Here is a 23,652-nt window from a genome sequence, read left to right on the forward strand (position 1 = left end):
AAGAGGGAACTTGACGAAGAAAAGAAAATAATCAAGAGGGAACTTGCCAAAATAGGCTTTCCTTTGCCAGGCCTCCAGTTTACAGAGGTTTCTGTTGGTATTTTACGTTTTTAAGGTACCACACTGCTGCTTTGACTACCAGACTACCCTTCCAGCAACCTAGGGAACAATGGCTGGAAAGTACCCTTAAGCCCTCACTCCGGTTCCCTGTTTACTTAGGGTCGCCTGCTGAGCACAGCCCTCTGGAAACCACCCAGGGTCGTTTCCTGCCAGACTGTCTTCTTTTCAGTCCTATAGTCTCCCATGGCTGGGGATCCCAAAGGCCGAATACAGCATTTGCCAAATGGACATCATTATGATTGGTAATTAGACTTTTGCATACAAAAAGTCTTTTGATAAAAGCGTAGAGCAAATTGATAATGGAAGTAATTTTTGAATATTAAAATATAATTTCCTGCCCTTCCACAGTGCTTGCAATTGGGAGTCCAACAAATGTCTATGAATATGTAATGTTGTGTAGTGTTGTGTATGTTTCTTATTTGCAACACGCTAGCCAGATAAAAATGTGCTTTTGAAGGGAAACTGTAATGTATATGATGTACATTTGTCTAAATTTGTTAGTTTCTATTTTATTGAAAATAAAGTTTGGAAGCGGGACAAAACCCAGAAACCCCGACTGTCTCTCTACAAACTCCTTAGCAATGGTTACTGAGGTTTAAAAATCTAAAAATAAATAGATATCAGCCGCCCACGAGCAAAGAAAGCTCCACGATAGGCATCCACTAACATCATAAAACCTAAATCCCAAAGCCGGGGGGGGGGGGGGGGCGACGACGACGACGACGACAAGACGGTTATTGAACCAGGCATCGGCCCCGCGCTCCCTAGAAGAGGGCGGGGCGATGTATGCTAATCAACGTCCAATGCGAACGACGAGAGACGGTTGGGTTAGGTTTTTGTGACTATACGCCACGCCTACTACGTTCCTCCGTCGCGTTGCTTGCTTGGCGTGACTGGAAATTAGCGGTTGGAGGCAGAGGAGAGGGCGCGTGCGTGCTCGCCTGCTTTCGGACGGTGTCCGGCGGGGCTCATTCCGCTCTTTCCCATAGCCTCTCTGCTTCTCTTAAAGGTGCCGAGGCCTAGAAAAAGAGAGGGGAGGGGGCTTTAAAAAAGTGGCGGCCGGCTGGCCTGCGGTGGCCATGTCCGTGAGGAGCAGAGCGGGGCGTGCGGCAGCGGTGCTGGGGACAACGACCACACTAGTAGTAGCCGCTGCCGTCGCCTCAGGTGCGCGCGGCCTGCTTCTCCCGTCGCCCGCGGCTCTCCAGTACCGTCTCCCTCCTCACAGCTGGCCTCTGGCAGCGAGCTGGGCCCGAGACTGAGCCGCCCTGGGCTAAGCCCGGGCGGGAGCTGATCGAGACTGAGGCCGGGAAGAGCGTGGAGCTGCCCGGAGGCAGCCTCAGCTTCCGCCGCCTGAGCATGGGAATCCTCTTCACCAGGATATGGAGGCTGTTCAACCACCAGGGTGAGCATGGAAGGAAGGCAGGGACCGGCTGGGGGAAGGGGGCGCTGGTCAGGATACCCGGCATGGCCTCGCTGTCCCCGGTTCTGTAGGCCAGAAGAAGGTACCAGACTGCAGTCTGAATATTCTGCTCAAGTCGGTCCAACTGGCATCCACGTCGATACTCTGGGATCGGATTAGTAGTTCTCTTTCAAGGGGACAGGGAGGCCACTTCTCTGTGTAAAATGAGCATGGTGAGGGTGGGGACCGAGTCTAGTTGGACCAGGATCAGGGTTCACATGCTCACTCTCCCAGGGAAGCTTGCTGGGTGACCTTGGACCAGGCCTGCATACTCAGCCTAACATACTTCACAAGGTTCTTGTGACGACAACATGGAGAAGGGGAGAGTGTTGCAAGCCAGTGGGGGTCCCAACTGGGTAGAAAACAGGAAAATTGTCTTGGTTGAGTAGGTGCTTTTGGCAAGGGTCTGTTATTGCCGGGGTGTCTCTGCCACACACTCACTAGATAAATTTGAGCAATTCAATGCCGGTTTCACCCTTTCTTCATTTGCAGTGTGGGTCTATGAATATCAGTATAACTTACAGGGTTTTTTTTTTTTAAAAAGAACAGAACTATGGTTACAAAGTGAACTGTACTAAGTGTTGTGGACCTTTGGGTTTAGGCATGTAGTGATGGGGCAGTGCCTATGAGGCACTGGGCAAGGAACCAAACAAAAAAACCCCAACCTGTATGCGTCAGGTGAAGATATATGTACGAACAGGGAAGGAAAATGACAAGAATGTCAGGTAGTGGAATCAAGTGATGGTAATTTAGAGGTTTTAGAGCAGGTATATGATGGGAATAGCTAGTATATTAAAGTGAAAAACATGAGTTGGGAAGATGGGTTGAAAATGTCTCTAGAACTGAAGTTTACAGCATTTTAGAAACAATGGGCTAGACTCCATCTATATTTCCATGAGTGTAATGAGGTAAAGTAACTTTTGTGGGACCCTTCCCACAGCACCTCCAAAGGCTACTGTGGAGACCCTCAAGTGTAGCCTAAGGAAGAGCCAGAGGTATCCTACAGGGTGGTGGTGGATAAAAACCATCCTCACTCTTCGCACCCATAGGCCAGATCCAAGGCATTTTTACTTGTATCCATGGCTGTGATGTATTCTGCCAACTTAGATCTTTCAGTGATTACTAGATGTGGAATATAGAATGTCTTATGAAGCATGTGGAGGTTCTTTGACTGAAAGAGGGCCTGAAAGACCGGTCCAGACAGTGGTATATTGTATTTGTAGAAGTCAACATTGCAAGTCTGTGTTCTCATTCTTTTGTGTACATGGATGGGGGCCTGTAACTTGCTCTGTATAGTTTGAGCTCTGCTGTCAGAGCAAGTGCCACTTGAAACCAGGCCTGAGAGCTGAAAATGTACTTCTCTTGTTTCTGCCCTATCAATTATGGAAAAATCTGTAATGGGAGCTGAGCTGATGCAGGTGTGTGGAGAATTTAGGCAGGTAAGAATTCCATTTTATCTGCATATCAGTGCAGGGATAGCATATTATCTTATACTGAAGCAGTAAAGCTTTTATTTACGTTGATATGTCCTAGGCAGGTAGAGAGGAAACTCATCACCAGCCATCCTTCAGCTTTGAAAGCTGAATGTATGTGTAATGTTGTATGCGAAAAGGGTGAGAAACGAAACTTTTGTACAATACACAAACTAAATCAAACATTTTCTGGTTCAGTTTGGTGAATGTATAATATCGATGTGCTACTTTTTCTGTACTGAAATTTTAATGCTAGATCATTGTTAGTGATCCATTTCTTAGTTGTAAACAAACAAGTGTCTTAGCATAAAAGTGAGTTAATTTTTATACTGATTTTTCCTTTTGGATAGCCATGAAATATCAGGTTTGGATGTTCAGAAATTTAAATTTTACAGAGCAAGAGTGGAATGATTGATGCAGCTTCCCAGACCACCATATGAACTATTATTTCCTTCCCTCACGAGTTAACTAGTCATGTGAAACAAACGTCGCTACTGTGCCTTGTACTCTTGCACAATATTCGTATTTCCAGTGGGACATGTAATAAGTGCTATGAGTGTAGCCAAGTAGTTGTCTAATTCTTCTTACAAGACGTTCTTTAATCCCTTGAACAGTTGCTAGTTGTGCTATAGATACTCTTTTGGGAGAACAAAGATGAACCTAGCAATTAGTGATTCAAAGCAAGGTTGTGACTTTTCATTGTACTGTTAGTATTTGTAGGGAGTTCAGGGTTTTCCCTGCCGCAGTTGGTTGTGTTGGTTACAGATAACCCAGCTTGTAGGTATAAAAACTAAAATTCATCTGATGTGCAGATTTTAGTCTTTTTTGATGTTGAATTTGCTTGGCTTATTTAGTGGCTAGCATTGAAGCCCGTTGTGTGTAAAACTACGGTGGGCTCTAGAAAACTAAATGGCATCACTCGGTCACCCAGTGTGTTATATGATAAAGTGCTACCCCCATGTTAAGGGATGGTGTAACTCAGTTGGACAAGAAGAAATGACTGCTTCCCTTCATGGGCTGCTTATACTTTTTACATGGGAAACCTGGCAGCTCCCTCCATTCTTCTCTTACACATCTGCCTTCCTACCCTACTGCTTGCCCTATTGCTGTTTTTTGAGCTATCCCCAGGGCTGCCCCACTTCCTCTTAGCTGCCCTGCTGTGGCTGCCACACTCCTGCCACTGCCTTCTCCCCTCACACCCACAGTTGCCACCACTGTTTTCTCTCTGTGTGGATCTCCTACCTGCCCTCCCAACACCCGGTTGCTCTTCAAGCCCACACCTACTTTTGTCTCGTAGGGACTGTGACAGCTCCATCCAAGTCCCTTATCACTTCTGAGCCCCTCCCCCACATTTTCCTGCTCAGCCAGGGAAGTGGGGCTGCCGCTGCCATGTGTCCCAGCCTCCAAAGCCCTCTCCTGTGATACTTTTGCAAAGAAATCTGGGAGTTGTAGCCCAGTCGGCCCTTCTGTCCAGGACAATTGGAGCTCTCTGGACTACATCTCCCAGACTCGTCCTATAAAAAGTGAGTTATTGCCAATATGGCTTGCCTTTTGTATAGTAGAATGTTTTCTTTGTTACCTGCAGCATGATATACAGATTTGATCTTAGAAGTTGGTGATAGCAGAGACTAAGACTTCTTCAAAGGAGTGTGCAGCTGCATAGGGAAGTATGAGGTCCTTTCTGGGTAATTCATAAAATCTAAACTGACTTGTATCTGTCTTGATTAGGGTGACCATATTTCATTAGTTTTCTTTCTATACCAGTAAATTTAACATAAGTGTCTGCTTCATCATTTTTGTTAGTTTTTAGTCCAGTGGAACAGCTCCCCTTCTTCTCACAGGCGTGTACCTTTCTTCAAGTTCCTTAGTTGGAAATTACAAACTATGGTTTAGAATCCGCAGGGGTCTTTTACAGGCAGAAAGATTTTGCCTCCCCTGCTGCTGCAGTTGCCTGAAGTATCATCCATACTCTTGTACCTGAAGGTTCCTTATGTTAAGCTGCACTCATAGGGCTTTAATATATCTTCAAACATGTCACCAGTTTGTCTGCAGAGTCCATGTGATCTGTGTTAGATTGACAGGTAGATAAGTCAATGTGGAAGAAGGTTCTCTGAAGGTAAAAAGCTGAGAACTACTGCATTGATTCTTTGAAGCCAAATAAATAAATTCAAAAATAAATGTATGCTCTCTCACTTAGCTCCATCAATTAAAATTTATCATTTGGTTCAATTATATAAAATTTAGCTGATTGATATACTGATTTGAATCAGTTAAAGCATCCTGCAATAATAAATAACTTACTCTAGCTTCACATCAATCAGCACAGATGCTTAAGACCTCATTTCTTGATCTTGCTGCAAGTGACTTACTAGCCTCCAAACTCTTGGCATTATCAGACTTAGAACAAAAGCCAATTCAGTAAATGCTTTTAGAGGGTCATTGTAAGAGTGGTATGCCGTTGTGCAGTTTGTTAAAATTGCAGCGTATCCTGTGGGCAATATAATTTTTTTTTTACAAAACCCTTTTCTTGGACATTCCATTATCCACCTCCCCTTAACATAGTGTTTATAAGGTTAAAGCAAACATTGGCTGCAATCCAATATACTTTCTGCACAGCTAAATCTGATTGTTAGCACAAGAGTTGTGAGCATAAGCACTTGATGTATATTTTTGGCTTCTCTTTGAAGGATTATTTTATGCAATTAAAATATGCAGATGAAAAGCCCGTCTATTCACTCAAAAAATGAAATTTAAAGCAGAGTTTTTTTAAAAAAAACCACTTAGATACACTGAAGACCCTGCTGATTCCGTTGTGATTAGTTTGCCCAAAAGTGCTTACAAGCCAGAAAAAAGCAGTGACCACTTTTATGACCGTGATATCCAGCAATCTAGTCTACCTAGTATTGTTCAATGCTTTATAATGATAAATAGACTAATGGCACGATCCTTTGTGGGGTGAGGGGAGATAAATGGGCCAGTGGTGGTGGTGCAGGGCCATGCTGGCATATTTGCCCCTTCTGCTGGCCTAAAGTGAATTAGTCAGCTGTCCCCTGAGGTTCAAGAAAAGTGATGCCCTGGGCCCTGGATGTAACCCTATGGAAGGCTTTCAGACATTGAGGGGTTTTTTAGTTGTTTCTGCCTCTCCACACCACACTCTAGGCAGGGATGGCCAACCTATGGCACTCCAGATGTTCACGGACTACAATTCCTATCAGCCCTTGCCAGCCTGGCCAATTGATAGGAATTGTAGTCCGTGAACATCTGGAGTGCCATAGGTTGGCCACCCCTGCTAGAGGCAGAAAGCACTCTAGAGGCAGCGTGGCAGTGGCGCCGTCCAGTGCTGTCTCGGGCTTTGGATTGGGCTGCCCTTATCATAGTGCTGTTTCGTATGTGTAGTCATGGGATGAATCCAGAGTCAATTGATTTCAAAGCTCTTGTGCAAATAACTGAGTGAATAATTTCAACTAGAGAAATATGTAAATATTTAAAATCACTATTGTGCACAAAGACATAATATAGATTAAGTTTGTTGTCTGTCAATATGGTGAATTATTTGTTTACAATGTAATCAGCTCTTAAAACAAATATAAAGATACATAGAGAAAATAATGACAGTGTTGTGACCATAATATTGGTGCAGTTGTTTTTAAAGCATATGGAGTTTACATAGTTTGATTTTTTTTTGCCTTTGTGCAGGTACTGATTTTATGAGAAGAGACACTGGTCTCTCCTAAAGGTTTATGATTTCTAGTAGTTTTATATGTCACACCAAGGTGCAATAACAATTCACTTCTAAATCAGTTTCTCCTGTGTAATTCTTATATTGGTAGACTCTCTGTTTGGGTCTTGAAGAACTCAGTTCAATAAATTGTCCTTGTGAATATACAAAAATGAACTCTTTGGCTTTGCCCTTTAAAAGCAGAGAGAACAATATTTGTAAGATTCAACTAGTAACCAAATTTGTTACTCTGCCTTAGGAAAGATAAATGTGTGGTAAATAAAAGAGCAAACCTGAAACAATTGACAAAATTGACATTACCATGTGTATAACTGTCTACTCTTGGCTTTTTCCCCTCCAGAGCACAAAGTGATCATTGTTGGCCTTGATAATGCAGGAAAAACAACTATACTTTATCAGTTGTAAGTATGAAGTAACATGTAACTAGAATTGCCTTATCAGAATGCCGAATTAGATGCATTTCAGCCTGTTTTTGCCCAGAGGCCTGGCAGATCTATCTCCTCTCTGTTCCTGTAGCAAAGGTATCAAAGTGCCCGTCATCCAAATATCTGATCAACTATCATGGCTGAAAGCCAGTGTTTAATTTATCCTTCATGAATTTGACCAATATTTTTAAGCCTTTTAAGTTGATGGCCATCATTGTTCTTCGCAGTCAGATCCATTCATTACTCTAAACATTATTAAAAGAAATATTTACATCCACTCTCTCTACCTCATTAATATTTTTTATAATTTAAATCTCTTCTAAACCAAAATGTATAGTGTCTCACAGGGAAAATATTCTCTCTGTCTCTCGGTTGTCTTTTAGTTTATCTTCTGTACCTATTTCGACTCTATAGTATCTTTTTTCGGAGATGCAGTAACCACTTGTGAGCTATGATGTGGGCCTACATGGGTCAAAGGATACACTTAAAATATGTACAGATATGGCTCTATTAGTTTATAATACCTGCTGTTCAATTTTCAGCCCTGTTTGCTCTTTTCGTTACCTCACTGTGCTGATTTGACTTTGTATGTATCCTTTCTTCCAGCTAGAGCCTATATGCTTTGTAAAGCGATCTTGTAACTCTTATTGTTATCTCCAGTGACCTTTTAAAACTGGTAGAAGTGATAGTGACACACTGAGGCCAAAAAGAACCTTGTGCCTCTGTAACTGCTACCTTTTCTAGTTTTAGCAGGTCAGCAAGAGCCTTATCATCTTCCCTGAGCAGCAACTGACTCAGAACTGATGTGCAGATTGTGCCAGACTTAGAAGTAGTAGTACTGTGCAAATTGTTTGTATTTTCTCGTTGCCTTTGAAATGTACATTTAAGTGCCCATGTGTTTAGAATGCTTTATATGTTGCCCAGAGTATGCTGAATATGGCCAATACTCCATAAACTCTGTATTCTACCTAACAATGTACTATGTAGATATAATATACCCAATTTGATCTTTTAGTAGGTTTAAAAATATCTTTCCAGGGTTCTTTTCACCTCAGGTTATGCCCTATGTAGATTTCTTCACGTGTAGCACAGGTAGTGAGTGGTTAGGCTGCTAGTGAGTGGTTGGTTGCCCTAGTGGAAAGCTTTGTGTAGTAGTGATTAAGAGCACAAAGGATGTGTGACATGGGAATATCCCCTGCACCCCGTGGGAGACTTTGCACTGAACCATTTTTAAGGCTTTGCGTGTTAAACACTGATCAGCCACAACTTTCCTTAGGGTTTATCATGTTAGAAAACTCCTCTGCCTCTAACTTTTGATAATACAATAACAGTGTTTGGATGCGATATTTTGTCAGCAACTAGAAAGACCCCTGTATAATCTTTTAGCTTTTGTTAAACAAAAGAGAGGCAGTAAAAAAGAAAAACACTCTGACCGCCAGGAAAGCCCTCCATAGGGCTCAGTGGAGTTATGACATAAATCTAAGGCCCCTAGGTTGATGTTCCCAGATTCCAAATGGAAGCTGACTAAGGTTGACTCCACCCCTGAAAACACCCCCCCCCCCACACACACACATACACGCCGGTGTCTGCTTGGATGCCACTCAGTTTTTCAACCTTCAGGGTTGTTTTTTCAAATTTTCTAATAATTGCTACCCCACAGTGTAGCTCCACACTCTTTACAATTACATAGAACTTTATTAAAACTATGACAGAACTAGGGTGTTGTGGCTTTCCCGGGTTGTATGGCCGTGTTCCAGTAGCATTTGCTCTTGACATTTCACATGCATCTGTGGCTGGCATCTTCAGAGGATCCTCTGAAGATGCCAGCCACGGATGCAGCTGAAACGTCAGGAGAAAATGCTACTGGAAACGTCAGGAGAAAATGCTACTGGATGCAGCTGAAACTTCAGGAGAAAATGCTACCGGAAATGCTACGGGTTGCATGGCCATTCCAGTAAGCAAATATAGTGGTAACCCTGACTGTCTTCAAACAAAAAGCTAACCTCTAATCCTAGCCTAACCTCTCCCCAACTGAATATTGGTACCAGTATTGAAATGTGTTCATCTACAACCACTAAATGATGCAAAACACTGGTATTTATCCTGCAGCTAGTAGAGAGCCATCGTCACAATTATCATCTTCCAAAAGAGCCACATTTGCTTTTATCTTTAGCATGAGGTCTTCACCCCAAAGAGGGCCACAGCTTAGCTGTTCCTCTGGCAGTGGCTGTTTCAAGGCTGGAACCACCTGCCCAGCAGAAGCCCCATTGGGCAAGGGCTTGCACATTTTCCTGAAATATGGGGCAGATGCTACACTGGGGAATGGTACTCAGCAGAGGCAAATGTGGATCCTGAGTCAGTCCGCATGAGGCCGGTGAACTCCCAGTCCAAATTATTCCAGTGAACTCCCTTTCGGAGCTGGTACAGCCTCATGCCAGTGCAGGTACACACCTCCCCGTAAGTAAGTGGAAAATGCGCCGGTGGAGAGGGCAGATAGGCGGGCAGCTGGGAGCCGCAATGCCTAACCCTGGAAGAAAGCGTCATTTCCCAGCCTCACCAGTGCAGGACTATCCTGCGATGCGGCTGGGGGTGGAGCTGACAGATAGTGTTAGTCCATTTAACCCATGGGGAATTCTTTGGTGGCTGAATTTTTTTTCTTTTCATCACCTTGGGAGGTGGCATGGCAGCGGCATTGTCCCCACTGTCTGGAGCTTTGGACCAGACTGTTAGTGTCACTGGTATAAAGTTAAATTTACAAAGCACCGATGGCCAGAACTTCAAGCACATTTATTTCTGTGTCATACAACAAAACATTCTGATACAAAATGATAAATTAAATAGCATATTTAAATAAAATAATATTTACCTTTTTGGCTTCTGTACAAAAACGCAGATTAGACCCAGCCATCTTTTTTGCTCAAGCTTTCCCAATAGTTTTCCTTCTCACGTCCCCATTCCACATAGGTTTTGTCCATACAGGCTTCATGATCCCCTTTGATAGCTCCTCTCTGCTTCCCCAGTGGAAAAACTGGTTGGATCCAACCCTTCATACTTCCACTGTGAATTGGTGCTATGGCGACCAGGCACCTGGGATTTGTTGATCAGTGTTCATGGGAAGTGGAAAGAGTTGTGTGATTTGAAAATATAGGACTCCTTATGACATAAACTCTCAGACTAAAAGCTTTTAATGAAGTTTTTATAAAATAGCCCGGAAAAATCATCATGAGTAAACAGCAAAGATTCAGAATATCATTACCGTACATACTTGCATATATGTCGACTTTTTCAGTACATTTTTTGTGCTGAAAAAGCCCCTCTCAACTTATACGCAAGTGAGGTGTATTTTAAAAAATATTTTAGGGTTTTTACTTTGTTGGCCACTGGGGGGTTGCAGTTTTTAGGCTAGCAGCACCAAAATTTCAGGGATTTTTCAAGAGACTCTCCTGATGATACCACCAACCTGGGTGGTATCATCAGGATAATCTCTTGCTGATACCAGCCGGGTTTGGTGATGTTTGGTTCAGGGGGTCCAAAGTTATGGATCCCCAAATGGGTGCTCCCATCCCCCAATGTTTCCAATGGAAGCTAATAGTAGATGGGGCTACCCTTTTGAGGGTCCATAACTTTGGACCCCCTGAACCAAACTTCACCAAACCAGGGTGGTATCATCAGGAGGGTCTCTTAAGGATACTCTGAAATGTTGGTACTGCTAACATAAACATTCCTCCCCTGACCAAAAATCCGGTTTTGAAGGATTTTAACTCTTGTGTTTTAGCTTGGTTGCTGGTTGAGCTAAGGTTTTTGTACTTTTAAAGTTATTGTTGAGACCATATTGTTTTTGTTGACCCTTATTTATTTATTTATTTATTTATTTATTTATTTATTTATTTATTGATTGATTGATTGATTGATTGTATTTGTATACTGCCCTCCCCGAAGGCTCAGGGCGGTTTCCAACAAAATAAAAAGTTAAAACATCATATATATAAATTAATTAAAATACATAAAATTTTCCACTTACAGAGCTAGTTTACTGTTTTTCTTTGAAATAAATATTCAAAAACAGTTAATCTACTGATGCCTCAATTAATGTAATTTTATTGGCATCTATTTTTATTTCTGAAATTTACCAGTAGCTGCTGCATTTCTCACCCTCGACTTATACGCGAGTCAATAAGTTTTCCCAGTTTTTTGTGGTAAAATTAGGTGCCTCGACTTATATGCGGGTCAACTTATACTCAGGTATATACGGTAATCAATAAAAGATAATAAGTACCTGAGAAATAAGTCAACAGAAACATGTTGAAGGGGGGGAGGGCTTCAGTAACCTCCCTCTAATTGAGCTTGGACTATAGTTGGCTAGAGTTTTGACTGGAGTGGATCATAGTGACCATTTATCATTCCAGGCTTGGTGCATCCACACTGGCTTCCATTTGGCTTATGGATTCAGTTCCAGGGACTGGTATCAACTTCTAAAGCTCTGTATGGCCTGGGACCCACACACCTTAGGAACAAAGACAGAATTAAATTAGAGAAACTCTCCGAATGCAGAATCGATAATTCCATAAGATACCCAGGCATAAATCTTGATGTTAACAATGATCAGCTGTTTAATAACAACTTTGAAACACTATGGAGAGATCTAAAGAAGAAGTTAGAAAATTGGAAGCAATGAAACATATCATTGTTGGGGCGAATAGCCATAATAAAAATGTCCGTACTGCCAAAATTTATGTATTTCTTTAACAATCTCCCAATTGATATTGATAAAAAAATCCTTAATGATGTGGGAAAAAATGATCTCAAGGTTCGTCTGGAATGGTAAAAAAAAGAGGATAAAACACATTGCACTAATAGATAGAAAGAGCAAAGGTGGATTGGCGTGTCCGGACCTAAGGTTATATTACGAAGCTTGTTGTCTCCTATGGGTCAAAGACTGGGTGATGTTACAAAATTGGAATCTTCTGGGTATCGAGGGTCATGATCTGCTTGACGGTTGGCACCAATTTCTTTGGAAAAACAACCCCACTAGGACTAAAACCTTTTCTAGCCATCCTCTCAGAAAAGGAACGATAAAAATTTGGAACAAATATAGAAACTTTATCTTTGGTAATAAGATTCCTTTATGGGTTTCCAGATTGGAGTCATCACGATTTGCATCTAATCAAAATATCCAAATTTGGCCACAATACAAAGATATTCTAACTAAAACAAATAATACTTACACACTTAAACCAAGATTAGAAATATTGATAAATGAATCTCCCTGTCAATTGGACATTTACTATCATCTCTGGGCGAGGAATCTCAGTAAAACCATACAAATGGAGACCTGGGAAAAACTCTGGAGAAATAACATCAAATTGACACTTTCTAATGAGATCAAAGAAAATAATGTGAAAATGTTTTACAGGTGGTATCTAACTCCTTCACGATTATCCAAGATGTACCAACACTGTTCGCTTCTCTGTTGGAAGTGTGCAGAAAGAGATTGCACCTTCTTCCACTGTTGGTGGACTTGCTCTAAAATTACACGATTTTGGGACACAATACACAACATCATAGAATCCATATTGAATTACAAGTTTGAGAAACAACCTGACCTATACCTTCTATCGATCTGGGACTCTAATGATGTTATTCTACAAAGACACAAAAAACTTCTTTATTATTTAATGACAGCAGCAAGAGTAGTGATAGCCAGATATTGGAAGACACAAGAATTGCCATCTTATGACGAATGGTTGTTAAAGGTTCAAGATTACAGAACAGCGGACAAACTGGCAACTTTAATACACAAAAAATGCCTTGATCCTTTTTATAAAGTATGGAATCCTTTATTACATTATCTGTACAATTCTGACCCTCAAAATAGAATCCTATTGTTATCTGCATAGCTTAAGATTATTATTAACTTATTATTTTGTATCCATGTAGGTGTGTGGGTGAGTGTGTGTATGTATATATTTCGTACTGTATGTACTAGAATCTTAAATCACTTGCAAATGTTACGTACATTGTAATTTATGTGGCAGATCATATTCTGTAATGACTGGAACCACTTTAAGTCAGATTGTCTGCCAATTAATATGTATTCCTAAATGATAAAATAATTAAAAAAGATTTTTTTAAAAAGGAACTACCTTTTCCCATATACATCTATCCATTCACCCCAATCATCTTCAAAAGCCCTGCTTTGGTTGCCCATGCCATCTGAAGCTAGGTGGATAGTGACCCAAGGAAGTGCTTTCTCAGTCATGGCACTAAAACATTGGAACCCCGTACTCTAAGCTGTCTCCATCAGTATCTTCTCCCAGTGGGCGAAGACTTGCTTGTTTTGTTTGGAATACTGCGCTCCACCCCCCAACCCCCGGTAACTCCTCCCTGGTTCTAGTGCTGTTTGTTTGGTTTTTTAAAAAATTATAAAATACTCTTAAGCTTTTTAATTGTTTGTATGTTTTAATGTTATCATGTTTGGAGCCTTGGAGACCCTGATCAGGTGGAAAGGTGGCATCAAAATGTTTTAAACAAATAAATCTGTGTGTCATATTATGGCATATAAGAATTTTTAAGTGGTGTTGACTACTGGTGGTACAAGTGCAGTTATTGCAAATTAAATGCTGTCTTTGTTGAAAATGCTGTACTAGAATTTTGGAAGCAACTCCAGTGCATGAACCGATGTAGCTTCAATCTCCATATTTTAAATTCTTCCAAATATTAATCTGTTAATACAAGCAGTGTACAGAGATAAATAGCACCCTCATGTTGTTTTAAAGACTATCCCCCATTAGATGCAAAGTAGAGAATTCCTTGTATTCCATCTGACAAAATGGGCTTTTCTTAGTCTTTAAGAGGACACTAGACTTCTGCTTATTCTTACCTTGGCAAACAACACTACCGATCTGGAGCGGGTACAGAGGAAGGGAAAGAATGCATTTCTCTTATTTTTATGTCTTTCTTTTTGCAGTTCAATGAATGAAGTGGTCCATACATCCCCAACTATAGGAAGCAATGTGGAAGAGATAGTGGTTAATAACACGCGGTTTCTCATGTGGGATATTGGAGGCCAGGAGTCTCTTCGCTCTTCATGGAATACATATTATACAAATACTGAAGTATGAATTTTGTTTGATAAATATCAAGGTTGTGGATAATTCCACACAGAAATTTAGAGTCCAGCCAAAATTAGGATTTTGTCTGTTGATTTTGTTGGAGAGGAGGAAAAGTATAATTTTTCCCAGTGAAATTAATGGAACTGAAAAAAAATGCTTAAATGGTTGTTCATCTTTAGTTGTTATACAATCAAACTCTGTTCCTTTATAAACTGTCACTGGATCTTTAGATACCCACAGTGTGTCGCATATTATCACCATCTTTTTGTTGATAGCTGTGTCCTTTTTTACAAGAACATGTTCAATACACTTAGAAGAATCTAAATAAAGTTCAGAAATAACTCTTAGATAGCTTGTCTAAAATTCAGGATTCACTTCTGCTTTTTATGATTATTTATGGACATAATGTCAACATATGTCTTCAGAGTAGTTCAGATGAGAGTCTTAACTGCACAAAGAATGTGTATATGGTAGGGAGGTGGGATTATATCTGTCCTGTTCCCAGAAAAATGCAGGCTTGTATATCTAGCTGTGTGCAAACCCTCTGCGAATATGATATTCACTTTCAAGGTGTTAGTTATGACTTTAAGGCCCTTCGTGGCCTGGGGCCCTCATACCTTAGGGACCGTCCCCTCCCCATATGTCCCACTCTGCAGAGGGCCAAATCTTGTTGAGTGGGTTCCCGGCCACTTCTATATGAATTAGTGACGGCTTGGCTTCTACCTGGAGCCAGGGCCTTTTCTGTCCCTGGCTCCCCACCTGCCTGAAATGGAGGCAGCTCTCCCTCCAGCTATTAGGGCTCTGCGGGACCTTGAGCAGTTCCTCAGAGCCTGTAAAGCAGAATTGTTTCACTGGGCCTATGGGAGAGCCAGCTGTTGATTGCCATTTTTTTCCATCTACCCACATTGCCCCCCAACCCAATACTATCTCTAGCCGTATATGTGCTGTGCCTGTCCTCTCCCAAAGTGGATTTTTCCAGGCAGCCATAACTTTTGACCTTCTTGCTACGGAGGTGATGCCATCATACTGTCTAAATTATTACTGTTTGATTTTATTGTGTTTTATCACGTTTTATCGCGTTTTAACTGTTGTACTCCGTCCAGAGCCCTCCGGGGGTGGATGGTCTATCAAATAAATATAATATATTATAATATAATATAATAAATATATGGTGAGTTTGGACACATGAATATGCTTTGTGGATGGATGAGGAATTTGTCCTTTATGGTGCCTAGGCTCCTTTGGATCTTTGAATACGTACTTGCACATGCCCAGTTTCCTGGTATTAAGTAATTAATAATTAGACATCTTCAGTATGGGTATTGATGATTAAGGAGGGATGGCATAGTACTGTAGTGGGTGGGTACTTGGATCCTGTTGTGGTGTAGGACCTTGCTGAGCCTGCTATGTTCAAGCAAAATATCCTTGAGGTACTGCTTCATGTGCTGCAGTCATTATTCACCTCTAGCTACCTCTTACAGGAACACTGAGTTTTCAAGTCAACCACTTACAGGAACACTGAGTTTGCAAGTCAACCAGAATTAACATTAGACAAACGAAAAGCATAAAAACAAAGGGTTTCCTGGCAGAACAGCACCTTCAGTTCTGTTTGTCCTGGAGAGTAATAGTGTGAATGGCTTTGGGCAACTGCTCGAGATTGATGTGTCTCTTCTAGTCACTAGTTGCCACTTTCAGTGAAGTTTCAGATCTTTTTTTCCTTGTGAGAAGATTCTATTTAGAATTATACAAGTCAGCTAGCTGTGGATGTACTAATTAAATCAACTTTTCCTGTTTCAGGGGCTTGTGTAGTTTTGGTTATTCCCCTTCTGGTTGTCTGAAACTTTCAGGAAAGCCAAACAATGGCAGGTGCAATCTCATCATATTTTGAGATTGATATCTATAATCATATTTTTGGCAAATTGTCTAGGTTTTTAATTCCTGCCCACGTGACAGATGGCCCTCCAGCCTCTCTTAAAAACCTCCAAAGAAGGAGACTGCACCACATTCTGAGATTGGTCATTCCACTGGCGAACTTACTTTCAGGAAGTTTTTCTTGATGTTTAGGTGGAATCTCTTTTCCTTCACCTTGAACCCATTACTTCTGGTCCTAGTCTCTGGAGCAGCAGAAAACAAGCTTGCTCCCTCACCAACATTTGCTAGAATCCTGCTGTCTGTAATGTAGAATGGTTGAGTCAGGTGATCCTGTACCTGCATTTTGTATAATATAGCTCAGACGAAGGTTTAGTATCTTTGTTAGAAATGGACTGTTGATGTCAGGATAGAGGCTGGACAATGTTCTCGTAAGCAAAATTTAATATTCTTTTCAGTGGATAAATAAGGATATAAACTTACAGTATCTACAGGGTTGTACCCTACAAAATCACTGAGTTAATAATATTCTTCAATTTAAATAAATCCCTTGACTCATAGTAGATAACTATAGCAAATCCTGTTTTTGCTAGTATACTCCTAAGTCAATTAACTGTGCATATATAGTCGGTTATATTGTTGTTTGGGGGTTAGGTTAAATAAAATAGAAAATAAAATTTTTCCCATCTATCCCTGAAAATAAAATTTTTCCCATCTAAGCTGCTGGGGATTTCTATATTGATAGGGTTTTTAAAAAAATATAACCTAATGAAATAGTCTCCTCTTCTGGGGAACTGGGGGAAGCCAAGAAACTACCAGTCTTTAGATCTGCAATCAAATATGTGAACCATTTCAAACTGTGAAGCCCCCTTTCTAGTGCTACATTTGTGTAGCATTTAAAAACATTGGTTTTGCTGAAGTAATTATAATTTAAATTGTGCAGTGTACTCAATTGTGCAGTATTTATAATGAAGCTTTTCAGGGGAGAAATAGTCTTTTTGTCCATATGGAGCAGGATATATTTAAGTTACTGTTTTTTATTCTTTTAGTTCGTTATAGTTGTTGTGGATAGCACAGACCGAGAGAGAGTTTCTGTAACTAAGGAAGAACTTTACAAAATGTTAGCGCATGAGGTGAGTACTTCTTGATTGTTTTTGATAATGTTTAGTGAAGTCATGAGAAGTATTTTAATACTTCTGCCTTGATACTAAAGTTGTGCGTTGAACACATGAAGCTGCATTATATGAACCTGCCCCCTTGGCCTGTCTGTATTGCCTACTCTGATCAACAGCAGCTCTCCAGGGTCTTAGTAGAGGTCTTTCAGATCACGTACCACCTGATCCTTTCATTAGGATATGCTGGGAATTGGACCCTGTTGTACGCGAGAGGAAAGAAAAATGTATTTAGTTCAGTTCTCCTTGCACAAGCAAGTAGTGCAACACCTACAGCAACACGTAGGGCTTGCATTTAATTTTTAATTAAATAACTATGTGTGGAACAATAGAATATACAGCAAATAGATCACATGGTTTAATTTAATTTGGTTTTGAAATTGTGAGGCAGACACAGAAAAGACAGTGAGGATGCCATCACTTTCACTTAGCTCAAGTAAACAGCAATCTTTGATGAGATCCAAGAACTAGATACTAGGTATCAGAGCGTAAGATGCTAGTAACTATGAAAGCTAAATATGAGTCTGATGCTAGCACTAGATACTAGTATTTGAGCAGTGGTGCTTCCTTCACCTTGATACTCAGTTGAATATGAGTCTGAAACTTTTTTAGAACTGTCTGAGGGCCGTTTTATTTAATGGCTTAATCTGGTACATTGCTTCTGAAATTGGGCTGTACATAATGTAATATTTTGTATTGCTGGTTAGCATTTAGATTGTTGCACCCTCAAAGAGTCTACATACTAGGGGTTGGCGTCCGGCTAAAACTGAACAGAAAAAAACCCTTGAAAAGTACTGTGTCAGTATTTTGAGTTTTTTTCTCTCCTGAAAAAAGGTGGCAATGAAAGGGAGCTGAAAAGGGGGATCCTGACAAAAAAGGGGATCCCAGACACACATGGAATTTGGAGGCAGGTGAATTTTTCAGGTTCAGGTTTAATAATCTGAACATTTTTGGGGGAAAAAACAACGAAAAAGCCATATGGGGTATCAGCTTTTTCATGTGTTTCAAATGTTTCTGGATCTATTAAACCCGAAAGAAACTGATAATCTTTTTTTGTTCCCATTTTTACTGGTTGCAACCTGAAGTACATTTTTTTAAAGTAAAGATTGTTTTGTAACTGATGAAAACAAAACAAGTAGAAAAGCTTTTATTCTTTTTTCCCCAGGATTTGAAGAAAGCAGGATTACTTATCTTTGCTAACAAGCAGGATGTGAAAGACTGTATGACAGTAGCTGAAATTTCCCAGTTTCTGAAGCTAACATCAATTAAAGATCACCAGTGGCATATCCAGGCATGCTGTGCTCTTACTGGCGAAGGGTAAGAAGTCTTGGTTAATGGATATGTTTTTGAATACATCTTGTACAAACTAATCAATAGGTCATTTCACAGACTACTTAATGTTATACTTAAAACCACTACAGCCATTGAAAGTAGTGGGATCAATATGATATTTCCCATTTATTAGAGGAAATATTAACATGAAAATTATCTGAATGGAATTAAATGGGCAGATTGTCTCATTGTTCATAGGCAGTGCAAGAAAAATAATATTTTCACAATGTTTCATTTACAGATTGTGCCAAGGACTTGAATGGATGATGTCAAGACTTAAGATCAGATGATTTTTACTCCGCACTAACATTGTACAGACAAGAAAGTGCTTCATCTTTGGTTATCTGGACAGCTGTGAAATTAATGGCTTACTTTTATTTATGAATCAAAACTGAATTCATCTTTCAACTTCATTTGCTACTTAACACATTAAGGCCACCTCTGTTCAGGGAAAACCTTCTTGACGTTCAAGCATGGCTTTCCAAAAGCTTCCTCTGGAATGGAGACCAGAAGCTGCAGCTGATCCTTTTTTAAAAGTGAGATCACTTGAGACTATTTAGTAAATAATGTGTGTTTGATGAGAATGGAAGAGAGGTATTTTAACTTTTACATTTTATTATTTCACTCTAACTCAGTTGGAAATGTTGACTTTATTATTCCAGTGATCAGTAAAGAAAATCAGTGGCGCAGGTATTGACTTTCCAGTATTGAAACTTATTCAAACGTGTTACAAAAGCAAAAATATTTTCCTCTATGTGTACTGTACATTTTGTATTATACCTCATGTTAAAGTTGATAGGAAGCTGTACAGATATATGGTGAATACCACTGACTGTCCACACTCTAGACACTACCTGCATCCTGGTTAAACTGTGTGGATTGGAATATGTGGATGCAAACCACTCAAGTTCTGTTGAACTCAACAAAACCGTATTAGTCTCAGTCCAAAATGCTCTTGAGTTTTTGACCCTGGCTGTGAAGAATGGTACCCAGAGGGATTTTGCTAACACATCATTTGTGTATTGTAGTAATTTCCATTCTACTCTTGTGTCAATAGTGGTGATGAAATTCTTTGTCTCTATTTTCTTTTAATTATAAGTATTTTCAGCTAGGAATGATCAGACAAGAAACGGGACACAGTGTCAATAACATAATTAATTCTGGCATTTTAGTATACCAAACAAATAAAGTTTGAAGGGCGTCTTTAAAAAAAATCTAAAGTTGAATTCTTGATTGTGTTGGTTGGGAATCTGACATATGTGATACAGTTAAACAATGTTACACTTGGGTCTGCACGGAAACATTAAATATTTCTGTTTTGAAACTTTTTATAATGTGTAATGCTAATAAAGAAAAAACTGCCTTTTTTCCTTTAACCCAAAGTACTAGTCTAATTAGAACTTTTAGAGAACTGATTGTTACACTGTTAAGCATCCTCTAGGGGAAAATAAATATGTAGATTTAAGATGATTCAAAATTGTCGCTATATTACTGGTTTGTTGGAAGCAGTAGACGGAATCCAGGGGGTTCCTTTTATAGGAGATTTCCATCCTGTAGCACAATTTTTGAAAAATGATTAGTTTCAAGTTTGTGCGACTTTTCACTGGCTGTTGTTAAAGGCAAAGAAGAGTAACAGTCCAGTAGCACCTTAAAAACTAGAAAAAAAATTGGCAGTGTATGAGCTTTCTTGAGCATTAGCTTACTTCAGTTCTTTGTTATTTCTTTGGGAAAGATTGCTTTAATCCAGATGAACCGCAGTGAGCAATATAACCTGCCTTTCTGGCAATCTCACCTCCCTCAAATATTTATTAATGTGAATGGCTTGATTCCCATACCCCCCTCTTTAAATATTATTCCACAGAAAGCGTCAGGAGAGGGTGTCACAATAAAAAGAAATAATAGAATAGAAAATATGGCTTGTGTTACAAGATTATGATTTTAATGGAAACAGAAAAGAGTAATTTTGAAATCATGATTTGTAGCTAACCACTCATTTCCAGATACTAAAGGACACTTCTGTTTCTGGGGAAGGGATTGTTGGTTTTCATCTTTTCCTCTGTCCACTACAGACCCATCACTTTGACTTACATGCTGTTCCTCAGTGTCTGCAACGTTCCCCGCCCTTCCGGAATAAATGGGGTGGGCAGGTGCATCCAGGATATTAAGTGGAGGGGAAAAAGGGAATGCCATGCTCAGCAAGGTTTGCTTCTTGAGTAGGTCTTTGATTCCAGCCAGTGTTTCAGAGTTCAACATGCTGTGCCTGCAGTTCTTATCATGAAAATATAACTGTTCCATGGTGAATTGAAAGGCCTTTCTAATCACTCAGTAAAGTGGCTGTCTTTAAATAGACCATTCAGTACAATTTGTTTGTCGGTGGGCAGGAAAAAAACATGATTTATTGGCAGACCCTATATATTCTTTAAAATAAGAATGTATTCTGTATCAACAGCTGTCTTCACACTTTGCGTCTGAAGGTAAACAAAACTGGGCTTGTATCATTATCAATATTCTGGTTTCTATTCTGTCCCTTTAAAATATTTTTAAATGTGTGCATCAACTGCATGCCCATTATCAGTGATAACAGCACTTGAGTATGCTTCAGTAGCATTCGAGGAAGTGCTGTTAAGTTCAGAGGCTGAAATCCAAAGAGTTTTTGGACTTGCATGGGGTTGACTCTGGTAAACCTTATATCCCTGACTTAGGGTCAAGATTCAAAATCTGTGTCCATTTTAGCTCAGAAGCCTACATTGGAAGCCAAGGGAAGCAAATTTAAAAGACCTTTGAGACTAGTTTTTTTATTATTAGTTCAGCTAGATTCTTAGTTGAAAACAAAAAACAAGCATTATTGAAACAACAAAGTGCAATGTGTACAATGAATATAAGATTTAACCAAAAATGCATTGCCTTTTGAAAGGTGTCCACATTATCTGATTAAATAATTTTACACATGCTGAAGTTCCATAACCACTATCTGTGCGATAGTAATGTCAGGTCATGTTTTCCATCTTAATAAAACCTCTCGTTTTAAGAAAATGGATAGATTTTCTTTATGTTCTTTCTCAGTCGTGGGAAAACACATTAATTAAGACAGTAGGGAAATAACAGTAACATGAATCTTTGGGTTGCTTGATGATCCCCAACGTAGAACTTCAGACAAGTAAAGTTATGCGAGAGCAAGGAATGCAAAAACATGTCCACTCCCCGCTACACCCTGTGAAAAAAAACTATGCAACTTTGATTGATTGGCTGAACTTCCACACTGGTGACAGATGGGGAAGGAGTCTCACACTTCTTCAACTGTTCCACGGATTGGAAGGATACAGTAATGAGCAGACACTCCTCCTCCCAGTCAACAATGCTGTGGGAGGCATTAGGGGACAACTTAACATAGAAGCTCCAGTTAGTTGCTCTTATTTTGGCCTAAGATTATCAAGTTACCAATTGATTCTTTGGGATTATATTTGAAGCAGATGCCCTCTTCTGGTTTGTGTGTGTTTTTGTCCAAACAGGCTTTGGGCAGAACTATGCACAAGTGATGAATTGGATGTTACAGCCACGTCTTTCTAACTAGGCTAGAGGATTTCGGATGTCATTCTAGCTTTTTATGTATAAATTATCCATAGTGTTCAGGCTGCTTTCCAGATAAACATTTTCTGTTTATACGTAAGAAAAAGCATACACCACTTGTATATGCGTATGTGTATGGTATATACCTGGAAGGTTACACTCATTATGCTTTGTATACACACTGAAGAGATCTGCCCACATTTCTTGTAGGGCATAGTACTGGGTGGTATCCTATAAGTGCTTAAGGGGCAGTTGCTCTTTTCTGCAGTGCCTTGAAATATTTCAGTCAATCTGCAAAATGATAGGTCTTTAAAATTGATCCGCAGAGTATCCAAGAAAGTTGAGAAAAAGCAGTTTCTAGATTTGGTTGGTAGAGAAGTGACATTGGGCTTGGCCAGTAAATACTTTAAAAAAAAACTAGTCCTGTGCATGATCCTCTTGTGCCAGTATAATGCTTTGCATTGTGTATATATGTAAATAAACAGATTATTCTAAATACATTGTATGCTTGTACTGTTCTCTTCTCCACAGCAAGTTGAACTTGCCCAGTAAAGTCTGTCTACAAAATTTAGGCTAATCCAGTGATGGCGAATCTTTCAGGCTCGGTGTACCAAAAATTTTAAAAATGCCTAATTTGACTCTGATGGCATGTCACTGCCCCCCCCCCCGCCCCCCGGAACAAAAGAGAAACAATTCTTTGCATATTGATTTATTTTGAAAAATACAGTCCAATCATGTGAGGTGCTATGGATTGTATTTAAAAAATCAATTACAAAAATGACTCAAACAGGGAGAATAGTTGTCTAGGGTTGATGAGCACTGGCCTGTCACCCAAAATGTCGTGGCCTGCCACCTTTGACACGGGTGTCGTAAGTTCACTATCACTGGGCTAGTCTGATCTCATAAAGTCTCAGAAGATGAGCATGGTTGGCCCTAATTAGTACTTGGACAAGAGCTACAAGGAAGTCCAGGGTTGCTACACAGAGGCAGGCAATGCCAATCCATCTCTGTTCATCTCTTGTCCTGTGAGGTCACTATAAATCTGCTGCAGTTTGATGGGACTTTATACCAAAGGATCACTAAACCTGTGTCCATTGCTGCCTTGGTGGGACTGCAAAAATGGGGATGATATCAGTACATAGTATATTGTGGTTTGTGGGGCACGATATACAGCAACTGGGGGTTTGGATTAATAGGTCACAATACAGGCCTGCTATCTAGCTGTTGTTCAGGGAAAAGGTGTGTGAGAGAATCAATGTAAGATAGGATATGCTGACAAAAAGAGATGTTTGGATATGCAAAACAAGTTTCCTGGCTGTGGTAAAGTTCACTTGTGGGTAATGAATCACAGGAGAAATAGCCATGTAAACAATCTGAGCAAAGAA

General features: G+C 40.0%; 1 protein-coding gene across 2 annotated transcripts; it reads left to right on the plus strand.

The window, feature by feature from the left end:
• Window positions 1–996: 996 nt before the first annotated feature.
• On the plus strand, window positions 997–22,765 carry ARL5A (ADP ribosylation factor like GTPase 5A). 2 transcript variants are annotated; one of them, XM_048484750.1, is made up of 6 exons: window positions 997–1,522; window positions 7,131–7,191; window positions 14,183–14,330; window positions 17,246–17,329; window positions 18,534–18,685; window positions 18,942–22,765. In XM_048484750.1, exons 1-6 carry the CDS (start codon window positions 1,477–1,479, stop codon window positions 18,988–18,990), a joined length of 540 nt encoding a protein of 179 aa, XP_048340707.1. In that variant the 5' UTR covers window positions 997–1,476; the 3' UTR covers window positions 18,991–22,765. The 2 variants fall into 2 exon arrangements, with proteins under 2 accessions (XP_048340707.1, XP_048340708.1); XM_048484751.1 differs by lacking the exon at window positions 7,131–7,191.
• The last annotated feature ends 887 nt before the right edge of the window (window positions 22,766–23,652 follow it).

Source organism: Sphaerodactylus townsendi, linkage group LG02 (genome assembly GCF_021028975.2).
Source record: "Sphaerodactylus townsendi isolate TG3544 linkage group LG02, MPM_Stown_v2.3, whole genome shotgun sequence".
In the NCBI taxonomy this organism is placed as follows: Eukaryota; Metazoa; Chordata; class Lepidosauria; order Squamata; family Sphaerodactylidae; genus Sphaerodactylus; species Sphaerodactylus townsendi.